Source organism: Psammomys obesus, unplaced genomic scaffold (genome assembly GCF_907164565.1).
Source record: "Psammomys obesus unplaced genomic scaffold, mPsaObe1.curated_primary_1811, whole genome shotgun sequence".
Classification (NCBI taxonomy): domain Eukaryota; kingdom Metazoa; phylum Chordata; class Mammalia; order Rodentia; family Muridae; genus Psammomys; species Psammomys obesus.
This window is the reverse complement of record NW_026587216.1, coordinates 26,043,566-26,058,995: the sequence shown is the minus strand read 5'-3', so window position 1 is coordinate 26,058,995 and position 15,430 is coordinate 26,043,566. Positions and strand designations below refer to the sequence as shown.

Genomic DNA, 15,430 nt, shown 5'->3' with positions numbered 1-15,430 from the left:
ACTGAACTGCCATAGGCTATCTCTGTGCATAGGTTTTATCCATGAGTGGTCCTTGGCTTGAGTATCAGTCTCAGAAAAGACCCCAGTGCCCAGACTTTTAGGATCTGTCGCTGTCCTTGTGGAGCTCCCGTCCTCTCCAGGTCTTACTATCTCCCACTTCTTTCATAAGATTCCCTGCACTCTGCCCAAAGTTTGGCTATGAGTCTCAACATCTGCCACAGGTCCTTTGATGCCTTATGTTCCTGCCTGTTTCACTGGCCCCCCCCCCCCCTTCTGAACTCCTATTTCTAACTGGCAGAGTGCCTAAAGCTCAGTCTTTGGCATCTTTCTCAATTTACACTTTCCCCCCTATGGGACATGCCACCTGGTCCTCATGACTTCTATTATTTCCCAAAGCATAGCTTCAAATTTGCCTCTCTTCAAATTAGCTCTCTTTCAGAGATCTAAACTTCTACCGTCTAGTGACATGGTCATGATCACCTCTCACTGCAGAAGATATGACTCCACCCCGCCCCCACCGTTACCTACCCCCGCCCCCAACGCATCCCTTATCATCCAGCCCTAGTTTTCCTCTTCTTCGGCTATGGCCCCACAGTACCAAGACTCAGGTTAAAACATAAACGAAACAAACAACAACCACCACCGAACAAACAAGAAAACCAGCAGTCCCTGGAGATTCTGTCCTCTCTCCACTAGCAATTCCCACCAGCACTTTAAATCCTCTGACTCCCAACTGGGTCAGAACTGTGACCTCCTCCGCCCTGGGGCACCTTCGTCCCCCCCTGTGGCTGCAAACATTTCTAATTGGTTCCACTGTACTCTGCCCTTACCTTCCCTAGATAGGCAGGCTGATTTTTTTCTTCTTCCTTTTTTAAAAGTATGCCGCTATTCCGCGCAATCTGTGTTTAAGTCTCCTGTGGCTTTCCAGTGCATCACAGTCTATAAGGCCCTTGCGGACTGTGCCTGTCCGCCCTAGACACTTGGTTGTCTTGCCTCATTCCTGCCACAGGGCTACTACTATGCCTGTCAATTCTCTCTTAGGATGATTTCCCATCCTACCACTGCAGCAGCTTCCCAATTCACTTCCTGGGTTGCCCCTCCCACAAAGGTTCCTCTCCCTCTATCTCATTCTCTCTGCAGTGCTGGGCTGAGAATCTTTGGACTCACACATGCTAGGCATGGGCTCTGGGTCTTTAGCCCAGCAAATGTCTTCTGTGTTAACACTGTTCAGATTGACTCTTCATTCTTTTTTATAAACATCAAATTATCGAAGCTTTTGAATATAGCACTACATGTCTATTTTAAAGTCCAGATAAAGATAAAGATAACAATTTTAGAAGAAATTATGAATAAATGAGAACAATAAGTAAGAATGATGGCTAATATAAAAGCTCTTTGTTCTCTATTAGTTGTAATACATGTAAAATAAACTCAGTATAGTTTATTATGTTAACAACCACCTGCTGCATACAAAACTTATCCTCATTCTTATCCAAAAACATCTTGATTAGAGATGTAGACAAGATCAAGAAATCTCACTGGGGAAGGAATCAAGACTCAATGTTTTAATCTAAGACAATGCACATGAATTCAACTTAACAAAACTTACCTTTTTGTTAGGGTTTGTTTATCTATCTATCTATCTATCTATCTATCTATCTATCTATCTATCTATCTTTGAGTCAGGGTTTCTCTGTGTAGTCCTGGCTGTCCCAGAACTCTCTCCACGACGAAGCAGGCTGGTCTCGAACTCAGAAATCGGCCTGCCTCTGCCTCTGGAGTGCTGGGATTAAAGGCGTGCACCGCCACCACCCATCACTTAATAACCAACATGTACAAGGCTATTATAGAGTAGGTTACTAGGGCGAAATTAATATAGTTCCTTCCATTTATATTCAGGTGCCAAAGCCTATGTGCAGAGCTGAAAATTTCAAGTATGTATGTATTGGGAAACGTATGTTTGAGGTGTAACTATTAACCAGGCTACACACTTTTCGATAGTTACTTTGTCTCGTGGCTGTGATTAAACATAGAAACCAGTGTGGCTCTTTCCTATATGCCTTCCTCAGCAGCGCCCAAGAAACTAAAGACCAAGGCGTCCAGCATCCACAAAGCTGGTTGCTGGGCACCAGAGCTTCTATCTATAGGGGGGAAAAGTACTTTCTAGGTGAATCATATTTCTCAGACTCAAAAAAGTCAACTTCTGAATTCAGTGTTCCATGCTTTTGGAGGCACACGGTAGGCAGGACAGCACGCATCATTTGAAATCACTCCGCAATGGCATGACTGACCGTTTAAAGAAAGATACTTTTCCCAGATAAAAATAAATGTGTGAATAAGATATATTAAGATAATTACCAAATAACCTGGGCTTTAAAATAATAAAACTTACACCGCATTTAAAGGCTGAGTTAAAGCAAGGCACACACACACACATTTCTTTACAAAACAAATCTCCTGGTACCCTTTGATGTCAGCAGACACTCTCTGCAAGTTTCTAACACTGGCCTCTGATTTGTCAAACCCAGACCCTAGTGAGGCCAGAGCCTCTGTTCTCTCTTTTATTTAAAAAAGGAGGTGACATCAAAGACTATAAGTATAGGTATTTAAAAACAAAATGACCTAGACAGGAGTCAAAGTATTTGTGCTAGGCATCTGTGTAGCAGAAAATCAACTGTCCTGACACATCCATCTTACTGTCATAAACATGATGACCAAAAGCAACTTGGGGAGGAAGGATTTATTTCAGCTCACACCCCTCAGGTCACACTCTATCCTGCCTGAGGGAAGTCATGGCAGGAAGGCAGGAACTAAGACAGAGGCCACGGAGGAATGCTGCTTGTTGGCTTGCCCTTGATGGATTGCTCAACCTGGTTTGTTGTACAAGCCAGGACCTCCTTCCCAGGGCTGGCATCACTTCTGGTGAGCTGGGCTCACCCATATGAGTAATTAATGCTTCACAGACTTGCCCATGAGCCAGTCTTCTGGAGGTGTTTGCTCAATTATGTTCCCTCTTCTTTAGATAATGCTGGCTTGTGTCAGACTGGACAATGCTCTAGGGAGCTTTCCCACCCAGACGGTGTGGGCAATGACCCCAGAGGCTGTGTTCGCAGACACGGGGGCAGGTTTTCATGACCTCCCAGCCTGCACCTCTCCGGGGGTAACACGTGAAGACAGTTCCTGCCTACTCCTGAGGCAGGAGTCCATGCATCATCATGGCAGTTGCCATGACAGTGAGCATCATACAACACCAAGAGAAAACTCAAGGCAAACCAAATGCTTTGCTTCCATTGAGACGTGAGCATCTGCGACAAACGTATCCTTTTAAATTTGGAAATCTCCAACGGGGAAACTCGCAGGATATGGCTTAGACCCCATGTTATTTGCTGCTGTTGCTGTTTGCAGGTGGACTTTGAGTAGAAATCCAACAGAAATAACTCCCCCCTCCCCCATACTGTTAGAAAGTCATATTATTCCAAAGAAGCCAAAAAGTGCTCTGGTTCCATAGAGTCACTTAGAAAAAAATGACTTCCATATAAGCATCATCAGATTGCCTGTGGGGACTTTTTGTAAAGTGATATGTGGCACGTCTGTCTGGCTAGAATCAGGAAGTCCCAGGTATGCTTTGTAACTAGTATTTCAGCCTGTCTCTGCTGGGGAAATTATCATATCCTAGGACAGTTGTATCTCCCTATTGTTCACATCAGACACTTTTAATAAAACAGAGAAACAAAAACTTTTCTTTTTAATTGATTTTCCTGTTGCATCAATGGAATGAACGTGAATCTTGATATTAAAAAAAAAAAAAGCCACCGAGATGGCAAGACTTCAGAGGCTAAACAGGGTTATTAGCTACGTTGCTTTGTCAAGTTCATGGTGATATTTCTTACTTGTTTCAAAAGTTGTATCCTAATAGTCACTGTACCCACGTACTCTGAGGTACAACACATGTCACTGGAAGTTCCCCACATTTCATCTTGTTAAGTAAGAATGAGCTAAACAGATCATGCAGCGAGGCAGCTGGCAAAAAGCTAAGATGTCAGAAGGAAATAAAGGAAAATGTCAATAACCAGAGTTCAGGCCTGATACTGCAAGCCCAAGGAGAGGTTGTCAAACTCCTTAAAAATCTCATGTTTCACAGTCAGTCAGAAGCTAAATCCAGTAGTCTAAGTGTATCTAAATGTCCACGTTGCTTGTCGCCACACAGTATTACGGGTGTGGGAAATCAGGTATTGTCCACTACTGCCGCCTGAGAAGATGTTGGCCAGGAACTATTTTTTTTTTACTTTTATAATCAAAGAAACTTGTGTTTGCAGTGACTAGTCCTAGTTTTGCTAAATTAAAGAACATGTAAAAGTTAAGACTGCCTTAAGTGTAAGAACCAATCTATTTTAAAATGCTATATAAATCTAGGGAAAGCAATTTTCTTTTTTCTCATTACTACTTCTACTAATTTATTACAGTTTATTCACTTTGTATCTCAGCTGTGGCTGCCTCCCTCATCTCTTCCTTGTCTCACCTTCCCTGCCTCTTCTCCCCCTATGTCCCTCCCCTAGTCCACTGATAGGGGCGGTCCTCCTCCCCTTCCCTCTGATCCTGGTCTATCAGGTCTCCTCAGGTCTGTCTGGATCCTCTGAGAAATTAATTTTTAAGGAAAGGCGGAATGAATCTTTTGCAGCTACTTTTGGTTACATTTTTATTATTCGCAAGTAAAATTACTGAAAAGCTATTTGCATCAGCTCTGGAGCTTTAAAATAGTTCCATTTTCACTTTATGTATGTGGTTCGAATTATATACTCATTCCCGTTTTCTCTTTCCTTCTATTAAGAAATAACATGCATATAAGAACAGATTCTGGCATTTTATTTGCTTCAAGAAACATTTAAATTTTTTTTTTATCTCCCACATCCTAAAATTAGAACTTCTAGTTTGTACTTTTAAGATATTTGAGTACCACTTTGGTCTCCCCTTATACTTCAGTGGAAATAATGTAAATTAAACCAACAAAAATCCCGTATTAAATCACAACTGAGTTTGGGAGTTTTCATAAGAACCATAATAAAATATTTCATAAATTATTACTTTGCTTAACTTCTTACTTTTCGCCACACCATTTGGCACGTTTCACAAGCCAGAATTTTAAATCGATAGCAACGTATTGCTTGTCTAGTCTTAATGGATGTTACGAACATGGACGAACAGCAGTAAGAGGGACAAGGCCATGTATAGCATAAAATACCACCTTAGTCTGTGTCTTTACAGACAAATGAATATGTGGGTAGAGAATTTTAATAGGATAGTAAAATATGGACGTTTGGTGTTGACCTATCATAAAATGAAATGCCCACAAATCAGAAACAAGTTTTGAAAACGTGTTGATTATGAAGCTTTTCTAAAGGTAACTTCGAAGTTGTCACTCAGAGAGAATTTCCCCCATGAAAAATCATAATGCATGACATGTCATTTCCTTGAGGAAGGCAAACACTTACAAATGCAAATATAAAGATAGTGTTTTACTTTTAAATATAAGAATAAATATAGCTCTGGGGAACGTGAGAAAAAACCAAGTATATTTAAATTGTTTTATTGTACTGGAAGCTGCCAATTCGCCTGTGAGTTATTTCATTGCAGATGAAAAGAAATCAAAATACAGGACAGATGTTGAACAAACCGCATTTAAGGTCTGTCACACACTGGCATTTTTCAAGTGATTTTGCCTCCTCTATTAAATAAGGTGCATTTTGCTTGATTTTGAGAAGGGAAACATCAGGAAATATTTAAAGGCCAATTGCTGCCAATTAACTTTGATCAGTAAAAGTTCTATTTGAATCTTTGAGATTCTTCTCCTGTCTGAAATAACATACGCTTATAAAACCTAGCAAAACAACTACTTGATGATTAATGCCTGTTGGCAGTCCTACCACAAGCTTGCTTAGCAGTGAGAGTTAAATAAACAACTGTCCTTGTGAAGGAAGGGGGCAGTGCAGTTACAGTTATGTTCTGTCAGGATGGAGATAGGTGAAAACAAGGCCTTTCTTTGTTGGGAATGCAACTAACTAAGATCGTGTCTGTTGCCATCCATTCACAATCGGTCAGCCATCTTAGAGATGTTTCTCCTAATAAAATCAGCTGCAGTTAGGACATGAGAAATTCTCACAGTCCAAACAGCAAAGGCTTGATGCAAACCATCCCCAAACAGTCAGACTGGAGAGAAAAGTACAGGAAGGGATCAGTAGGGACAAAACAGGCTATTGCAGAACATCTCTTAGAGGTTAAGGACACATCTCAATGGTGAAAGCAAGCCTTATAGAGCTTCTGAGAACCACTCTTGATACTTAGGAATCTTGTCATCAAATTTTAATCACGTAGGGTCCAACTTGAAAATGTAATAAATAGCACAAAGGGGAAACACATTGCTTTATAAGCACTTTGTCTCAATCCTCCAATCATATGTTTAAAAGAGCAACATCCAATCATTATTTCAGAACCAATCATGTATTTTCAGATATGTGCTACAAAGTATGTGTAAAACAATTAGAGCTTACTTCTAGGTCATTGAAAAACAGATGTGTGTCTGCCAAGTTGAAGATCATCTCTTCCATTCGTAGTCCGAGGGAAACTGAAGTAGGTGGATCCTAAAAGAAGAATTTTATAGGTCAGGAATTTGCATAATCATCTCATTTCAAAGGGAGGCCATGACAGGAAAGGTTTGGAACAGGTGCCACACCAGAGAACCTAGAGGCCAGCTCAACAGTATTATACATCATTTAGTCCATGTGCAGGCTTCAGTGACCTCCTACATGAAAGGTGCTCCAAGCTCGTCACTAAGCAGCATAAAGGAATAGCTTGGATCCTACATACTACAAAAGTAAGGTATGGGGGTCTCGGACTCAAGAAGTAGAGGAAATTCCTCCCACTATCTATAAAGAGCATCTGTACTTACTGTCCAACCGTCCGAAAATATAGTCTAGATTAAGTTCAGAGGCAACAAATAGAAATCTTAGTCTGGGTGATGAGTCGCTATCATCCTTGCCCGACAGATTCAAGCCTACCTAACAAAGGGAGTGATGGTTGAGCTGACTGCTTGGTACTTTGTTCAGTCTAAGGGATGATGCTGTGACGCCTGCAGGCACTGAAGAGTCGGCATCATACAGAAGGAAGCGTCAAGCCAAGAGAATCCAGTAATGCCTTTATAAAGCTTCAAGGCATGGCCAGTTTGTCCTAACACCTCTGCCTTAACATATCTACTAGTATTGATCAACTTGGGGGATCTAGAGATAGTTTTGCTCTTTAGGATGATACTACACTGTTAATATATGAAATTTAGAATATATGCTTTCTGGATGTAATAGTTTATGCTAGGAAGAAAAAAAATCTCAGTAAGAAGGTATACAAAGAACATATAATCACTTTCTGAAGATTTTATCGGCACCCCACATAACTGCTTTATGTGTACAGCATTTTAACTTTTCCCAAAGAATAGTAATTTCTTATAATAATATCATATAGTTATATTTTCTTATCACAATAAACCTTTGGAATAAATATAGAATCTACCCAGCAAGAGAATTATAAATAGTCCTGTTACTCCTTCAGGTAGGCCATCACCTGGCAGGGGTAACCCTGTGTCTCCTCATATCTTTGAGCCAAGAATATGCAATTCAAAGAAAACAACATTCCTCTTTATCACTATTGTCCAACATGGGCACTTCCTGTACTGTTTTCTCATTCTACTGTTAATCTAAAGACTTGCTCATGGCTTTGACCACTGTCCATGAGTTCAGAAAAGCATGTCCTGGAGCATCCATGGCAGGATTCAGCAACTCCTGCTTTAGGAGGCAGTACCAAGTTCAGAAGAGGAGCCCTAGACTGCCAGCTAGGGCCTACCTCTGCCCTCCTGTAGGAAAATAGAGCAGCAATCACAATAAGCTTGCCACAATCACACCATCTTTGCACACCCAGCAAAGAGGAGGAACCTGGGATGGAGGGATGGGAAGCAAACTCTACACTCCTTTCAGACCAACCAGCTAAGCAGGAAGTCTGCTCCCCCCACTTCCCTCCCCCACTTCAACCTGTGCTGCACACTTCTCTAGCTTCTCCCACATCGTTAGCTCCATCCCAGCACCACCTACTTCCTACCTTTGTAGCACTAGAAGGGAAGAGGGTATGAAAATATGGAAAGATGGCTTCCCTAGCATCCCCATTGCTCTGCTAATTGACGGACAATGAAAGAGAGACAGAAGACAGTAGGGTCAAGAGTTGTAGAGATGAAAACCACTTCTACGCACTGCTTGACAGGTCGTTCAGACTGTTTACCTTCCTTAGCTTGTCCTGTTTAATGCCTTCTAATCTCCCAGAAAGTTCTCATGCTATGCAAGCATTCAAAAACAGTTTACAAATAAGTAAAACAAAGAAACAACCAATTCATTAACTCTTGGTTTTAGAAGAAAGTTTTCACAAGGGATCTGTCAGTAAATATCCTGGAAGAAGCTAACCCTCAAACACCCAGAACAGAACAGATCAGCAAAGGCAGCTCAAACAGCTGCTTCTAAGACAAAACACCAGAGTTAAATGTACAGAGGCCCTAGAGCAGTGCTATTATTCAACCTTTCTATAATGCTGAAACCCTTTAATATGCTTCTTAATATAGTGGTGACTCACAACTATAAAATTATTTTGTTGCTACTTCATAACTGTAATTTTGCTACTGTTATGAATCATAACACAAATGTCTGATATGCAGGATATCTGCTGTGTGACCCCTGTAAAAGGATCAATTGACCCCCGAAAGGGTTGAGACCCACAGGTTGAGAACCACTGTACTAGAGGGTTCAGGCCAATGAAAACACCCTGGCTTGCCACAGAACACTGCCAGCAAGTCTTCTTATGTGGTGAGGGTAGAGAGCTACCATACCTATTTAACTGCCAACTGTGAAATACACATACCTCACAGTACTGCTGCTGTTAAAAAAAAAAAAAAGCCTTATTTCTTGTTGATATGGTTGCTTATTTACATGGGCATCAAAGGAATTATCCTATTGCTTTTTAATAAGGAGTGTGCTTTAACTTTTCCTCATAAATTACAGAAACAGCTTGCTGCTTGTTATTATTGTTCTTTCATGCTTTTAATACCTGCCACTTCATGGTGCTGTTTAAGAAACATTTTGTACAGCAAAAACATGCTTTGGCAGTTAGAAAAGAGAGGAGAAATTTAGACTAGGGAGGAATTTACTCTGTGGAGAGAAGTACTCTTGGACATCTTTTAAGTTGAATCAAACTAGAAAATCAAACACAACCATGATCTTGTCCTCTTTCCTCCCCTCCCCTCCTTTCCCCTCTCCTTCCCTTGCCTCTTCTCTCTTCTCTTCTCTTCTCTCCTCTCCTCTTTTCTGTTTCCTCCCCCAATCTCTTTCCAGATCTAGACGCTTCCCAGATGTTACAGAAAGAAATACAACACTTAAATAAAATGCAAGTTTGGCAAAGCACACCATTTCTCTTTACCTGGAGCATCCTCCTGATGTTTTCCATGCTCTCTCTACAGTTTACCAAGCCAAGCCAAGCCCTAGAAGGTACTTCCTCCCTGATATCTTTAAGAGCTAGATTAATGCATGGAAACTGACCTGGCAAGTACAAACATACCTCACGCCGTTTCACCCAAGGGAGAACAGCAAATAGAGAGACAGACAGCCTACATGCATTTGCATGCACAATTTGAGCAGCTGAAATTATCTCGTGACAGATTTTATATTCCTATCATATTAAGTATTTTAATACCTTTATACTTTAAAACATGCCTGATGTAAATTGAATGTGAAAAGAGCTAATCCTGCACAATTAATAAGTTAGTCTTAGCTGGATGGCTTATTTCGGGAAAATTTAGAAGAAACAAAACAAAACAAACAAACTCTCCACATTCTTGGACCAAAAGTGAGACATGGAAATCACCATGTCTTTGGCTTAATTTTACTTTTCTTGAAATATGTACTATTCTTGCAACAGATTCCAGGGCTACAGTTATGAAAAATTTAGAGCTTTGCCCTCTCTTCAAAGTAAAATCTCATTTTAAGAAAAACTCATTACCAAATGTTTCCATTGATCCACTGGACCATCTGGGGCACTTGCTGTTGACTATTTTCTTGGCATTTCAAAAGAAGTGCTCCTTTCCCTCACACCACTTGTGAAAAATTTAGAGCTTTGCCCCTCTTCAAGTAACATGTCATCCTAAGAACAACTCACTACCAAGTGTTTCCACCTTTCTACTTGACCTTCGGAGGCATTCACCACTCCTGTTTACTGTCTTCTCGACATTTCTCCTCTTCTGGTGTCAAGGACATCATCGATCTTTTCTAGCACTTTCTTGGAATCAGATCATCCATCATTTGGTTCTTGTTGGTGGGATTCTGGACTTACCTATTTTACAGTCAATTCAGGCCATCATGAGACCCAAAGACTCTCCTAGCCACGGTCATATCAGACTTGAGATACTGACTACAAGATCACAAATCTATCAGCTATTGTCCCCTCTGATGACTACAAAACATCCAAGACTCAGTGAGTGCCAAATCAAGTTTTCATATTTCTCCAAACCTGATGTATCCCTTCTTTACAAGAGTGGCCTCCTTAACTTAGACTTTCCATCTTCACTACATTCTATCACTTCTTTGCTTTGTGGTTTTTCTCTAGCCATGGGTCTTTTCAGTTGTTTTCATCACTGTGGTTTATCTCCTAAGCCATTCTTTTCCCACTTCTTTTAAACCATTATCTAAACATTACATCATATCCCAAACAAAAGACCTATAAATATCTCATTGTTATTTACTTCTCCAATGGATGTCCTGTAAACTTTGCTTGAAAATATCACAAGAGTATCTAACATGGCACATGCTGATTTAGGAACATAAATTTTAAAACAAGACAAAAGAAAACAACATCAACAAAAATGTTTGCATGAATAGCCAAGCAGGTTGGCTTGGCTCCCTTGTGCTCTTAGTTGACTCCACTTCTTATTAGGCTCATTAACAAATGGCCAGTAGTGATATAAGACTACAGCAGTAATTACTGAGGGATTTTCAATGTAGAGCCCTAGAAAATTTTTGAGCAGTTTCAAAATCCTTCTTTCCTTCTAGATTATTAGTAATTCATGATTCTAGAGAGAAGTCTTAGTGGTGGGTAGGGTCATTTTCTACAAACAGCTGTTCTATTTGTTGCAGCCAACTGAGCACAGATGAAGCCATCCCATTCCCCAACTCTTACAGGAACATTAATGACTTCTCCTAGTGTGAACAGTCTCCTTCTGATCAGGATTAGTTATAGAGGCACTTAAATCTTTGATAGATACTTGCTTTCCCATTGAGACTCGTAAGGAAACTAACTCTAGAGAAATGCCTGTGGTCAGAATCAGTTACTATTGGTTACTGAATAGACCTTCATAAGTAGCTACCAGATATCAAGCTTACCTAGAGATTGGATGCAGTTGCTCCTTGATGTGAAACTATTGATGGTAAGTTATTCTCATTGGAAAGATATAAAGGAATGTGTGGCACCTGTCAGTCCATGAAGGTGACCAGTTATTAAAAGGAGCTATTAAAAGAGTTATTGAAAAGGCTAAGTAGAAACATCCCATAATGGACTGTTGGGGGAGACTGTACAAGCTAAAAGCTGAACTCAACACAATAACTGGACATCTTCATTTCTTGCTGGAGGGATAAACCCAAATGAATGGCATCTGACTAAGCTTCTAATTCTAGCAGTTTATAGAAATACATGGGGTAAAGGAATATACCCCAAAGAGATGGAATCAAGAAAACCCAAACTTAGAAGACAGATGATATGGTTCCTTCAACAGAAACAGTCATGAGTTTAAACAGAAAAGATAAAAGGATTTAATAAGAACACACAGATTAAAATACAAGAAAAATTGGATAAACTGTAAAACTAAATGGATAAAAACCTTGGACAAAGACATTCCACAAACTTAGGGTTCAAGAGAATCGTCTGAATTTGGTGATAACACACCTCAAGTTCACAGCTGATATTATACTCCATGGTCTAGAAACATTCTAGGATCAACAACAAGGCAAGGACTCTGCTTCAGCCATTCATTTAACACAGTACTGGAAGTCCTGAGCAAAGTAATTATACAAGAGGAAGAAATGAAAGACACTAAAATTATAGAGGAAGAAGCAAAAAGATCTGTTTGCAGTGACTTAGTTATATATAAGGAATAGCCCTAATAGTCTGAAAAATGACAGAAATAATAAATTCAGCATAGTTTCAAGATCTAAAATTAACATAAAATCAACTGTGTTTCTGTATACTAATAGTCAATCAGGGACAGAAACGGGAAAATCATTTCATTTACAATAACAACTGTATTGTTGTTATTGTATAACAATATTGTTGTTATTATATAACAACAATAAAATTTATATTGTATAACAACTATAAAAATAACCAAGTAGCTGTGAAGAAGCCAATGAGAAAAACAAAACACCTAACATTTGTAGAGTATAAACTGAAAATTATTATTAAAAGAAAAAAATTTAAGTAAAAAAGGTAGAAATTCATAGAAAAAGAAATCCCATTTTAATAGATATATGATTTAGTATCACAATGTTAATTCACAGTGATTTATAGATTTAATCACTCCCTATCAGTCATTATTTTTTATAGAAATAAAAAACAAGCCATCCTAAAATGTACAAGAACCCTCAAGTGAACTTAAGTAGTTTTTGACTACTTAAGTTACTTAAAAACTACCTTGAAAAAAAAAACACCAAAATGAGCAGTCTTATACTGTTAAATTTTAAAATATATCATAAGGCCACAGTAAACAAATCAATGTGTTTTTAAAAAGAATTTTGTACTAGTGGAACAAAAAATGCCAAAAGTAAATCCTTGCACGTATACTTAAATTCTTGAGGCAGGGATGTTTAGTCCATTCAATAGTCTTCTCTACACCTGGACAGCCACATGCAATAGAATGAAGCTGGGTCTTTACCTTAACACATACACAGACATTAGCTTATAATAAATCAGATACCTAAATATGGGAGTTAAGTTCTATGTTGTTCAGGAGAAAACCTTCAAGTCATTAGATATGGAAATGATTTCTTGATGTGACACCAAATAGGCAACAAAAGAAAACAGACAGATTTGTCATCCTTAAAATTAGAACTGTATGTGCATTGAAGGACAAAATCAATGAGAAAAAAAAAAAACAACAAATAAGCAGAATTCTTGTTATACCTGGTAACAGGTTAATGCCCATGAAACATAGAAAATGGCTTCAGTTCTAAGGGCTACAATAGCCCGGATGTGGGACAACACCAATTTTCCTTTGCTGGTGACACTTTGGATTGAAAAGATACATCAAATCATTTTACAAAGGCTTACAAAGCCCTTCTGATAAAGGAGCATCCTCGGACTTGAGTAATCTGTATTCAGAATGAGAGGTTCAGCGAGGCAGAGGAGATACACTCTGCTTGGCCTGTGCTCTCTCGGCTTGTTTCATCAGACAGTGTTCTTCCCGGAAACAGGAATGCCTCTGTCTGTGCTTCAAGCCATGGGGGCTTCATCTCATTCACTTACAAAGCTAGTGTCATTCTGTAAGGGCGACCGGCTGCAGAGGAGAAATCTTAAGTGTAATTCAAGAATCGCAGTAACACTAGAGCGCCTCACTAGGGCTGCTGCCGTTTCGTTCTTGATTGCACATTCCCCCAATATCCACAATGCCAGAGTCAACATTTGACCTCCACTGCTGGACATGGCTCACTGTGCAGATATCTGTAGCTTCTAGGAAGTATCTCTCCTGGCCAGCACAGGGACACAGGATGCCTCCTTGCCATTGTTAGTCCTGGGTGTAGGCGGCAGCTTCCCAGTTAGTTAGAGGAGGTGACACTGGTTTCATTTCACACCAATGGCAGACTGTTGGGGTTTTATTCATCCCTTGGCAACCGCCACCTCTACAAGAAGCTCTTTGTGGGCAAAAATTGTGTTATGTGCCTATAACTGTACAGGCCGTTAGTATCTCAGATTAGGACAGTAAGACACAGTGCTGTGGGGAGGTCTGTGCTCTGTACCAGAGTAGCTACAGCCCTGAAGGTTTTGTCTAAAATGCCCATGAGCAGGCCACTTATATTCAGTCTAATTTTTTTTTTTATTAAACTCATGGATTTTTTTTAATGATCATTAACCACAGACAAGCTACTCTATAATACAGGGTCAAATGTTGGGTCCATCCACTGTTTCTACTCAGATTCTTTCATTGGAGTCTCAATGGATATCACACAGTAGTGAAACCTTAAATTCTCCTGGAGCCCTGAGGTCAAAAGGACATTGGGTTGATTCTGATGACTAAGTCCAAGTTCTTGCTCCTATCCTTACATTTCTGCCCATCTATGTTGAAAATGGCTGCAGTTCTGTCTTTACTGAAGTCTCAGTGTTCGCACATATCATCTGAACTTAACTGTCGTGTAAACAAGCATGGTTTGAAGATGCTGTCATCATCCCCATTATCTTGCCTTTATTAGCAAGTCGTACTGTCTCATGCCATAGCTGTAAGGTTAGGTTTAACACACGGGTGGGGGGGCAACAGGAGTTCTCTAATTGTGCTGACTGAGCCACCGCTGAGCAATGGCATCACAGAGTTGCTTGGTCACTCTGTATGGAGGTTAGTGAAATGATCAGAAAAGAGTTCAGTGCCTTTTTAAGGAGTTACGAAGCAGCCGCATGCTTTGTCTTACTGATGGCCATACATACATAAGCATACATAATTTTCCTATAAACCGAGCAGCTTCATCTCTCTGACGACATAATCCCTGAGTGCCACCCGGAGCTGACTGGACCATCCTGGCTGATCACAGTTCACACCCCATGACGGAACACACTGCTGAGCAAATCAGAGTGCCTCCTGACAGCTAGTTCTCATCCTAGTTCTCTTCTCTTTGATCAGTTCGGGGATCTCACTTCTGGAGTCTTCGCTTCTGCATGCCCAGCACAGTGGAAGCACATTCATCAGGCACAGGGCAGTAAATAACCCACAAAAACCAGGGGAGTCCCAGCAAAGCCCACACATATCCTGCCTGCTACTGGGGACAGGAGAGCTGCACCTGGACATTGTGCTTATGAACCGTCAAGGCAAGAACACGGTGATGCTTCTCACCAGTTAGCTTTAGGCCACAGCACACTCTATTTTTCAATGGTAAGCACTGAACCCTTACAGAACTGAGGCTGCCTCAAAAAATTGTTTTTATTCATTTTCTCGGAAAGGAAAGGAAAGGAAAGGAAAGGAAAGGAAAGGAAAGGAAAGGAAAGGAAAGGAAAGAGGGAGGGAGGGAGGAAGGAAGGAAGGAAGGAAGGAAGGAAGGAAGGAAGGAAGGAAAAAAGAAAGAAAGAAAGAAAGAAAGAAAGAAAGAAAGAAAGAAAGAAA

The 15,430-nt window shown here is 40.2% G+C and overlaps 1 protein-coding gene across 6 annotated transcripts in view; it reads right to left on the bottom strand.

Annotated features, from left to right (window-relative positions):
* The window catches only part of Eya1 (EYA transcriptional coactivator and phosphatase 1), a 139,899-nt gene that overhangs the window by 33,147 nt on the left and 91,322 nt on the right, over positions 1 to 15,430 (bottom strand). For all 6 annotated transcript variants that reach the window (XM_055603269.1, XM_055603270.1, XM_055603271.1 and 3 more), the window contains one exon: positions 6,546 to 6,635. In XM_055603269.1, the coding sequence (XP_055459244.1) occupies positions 6,546 to 6,635 (90 nt within the window). The remainder of the gene's footprint in view (positions 1 to 6,545; positions 6,636 to 15,430) is intronic.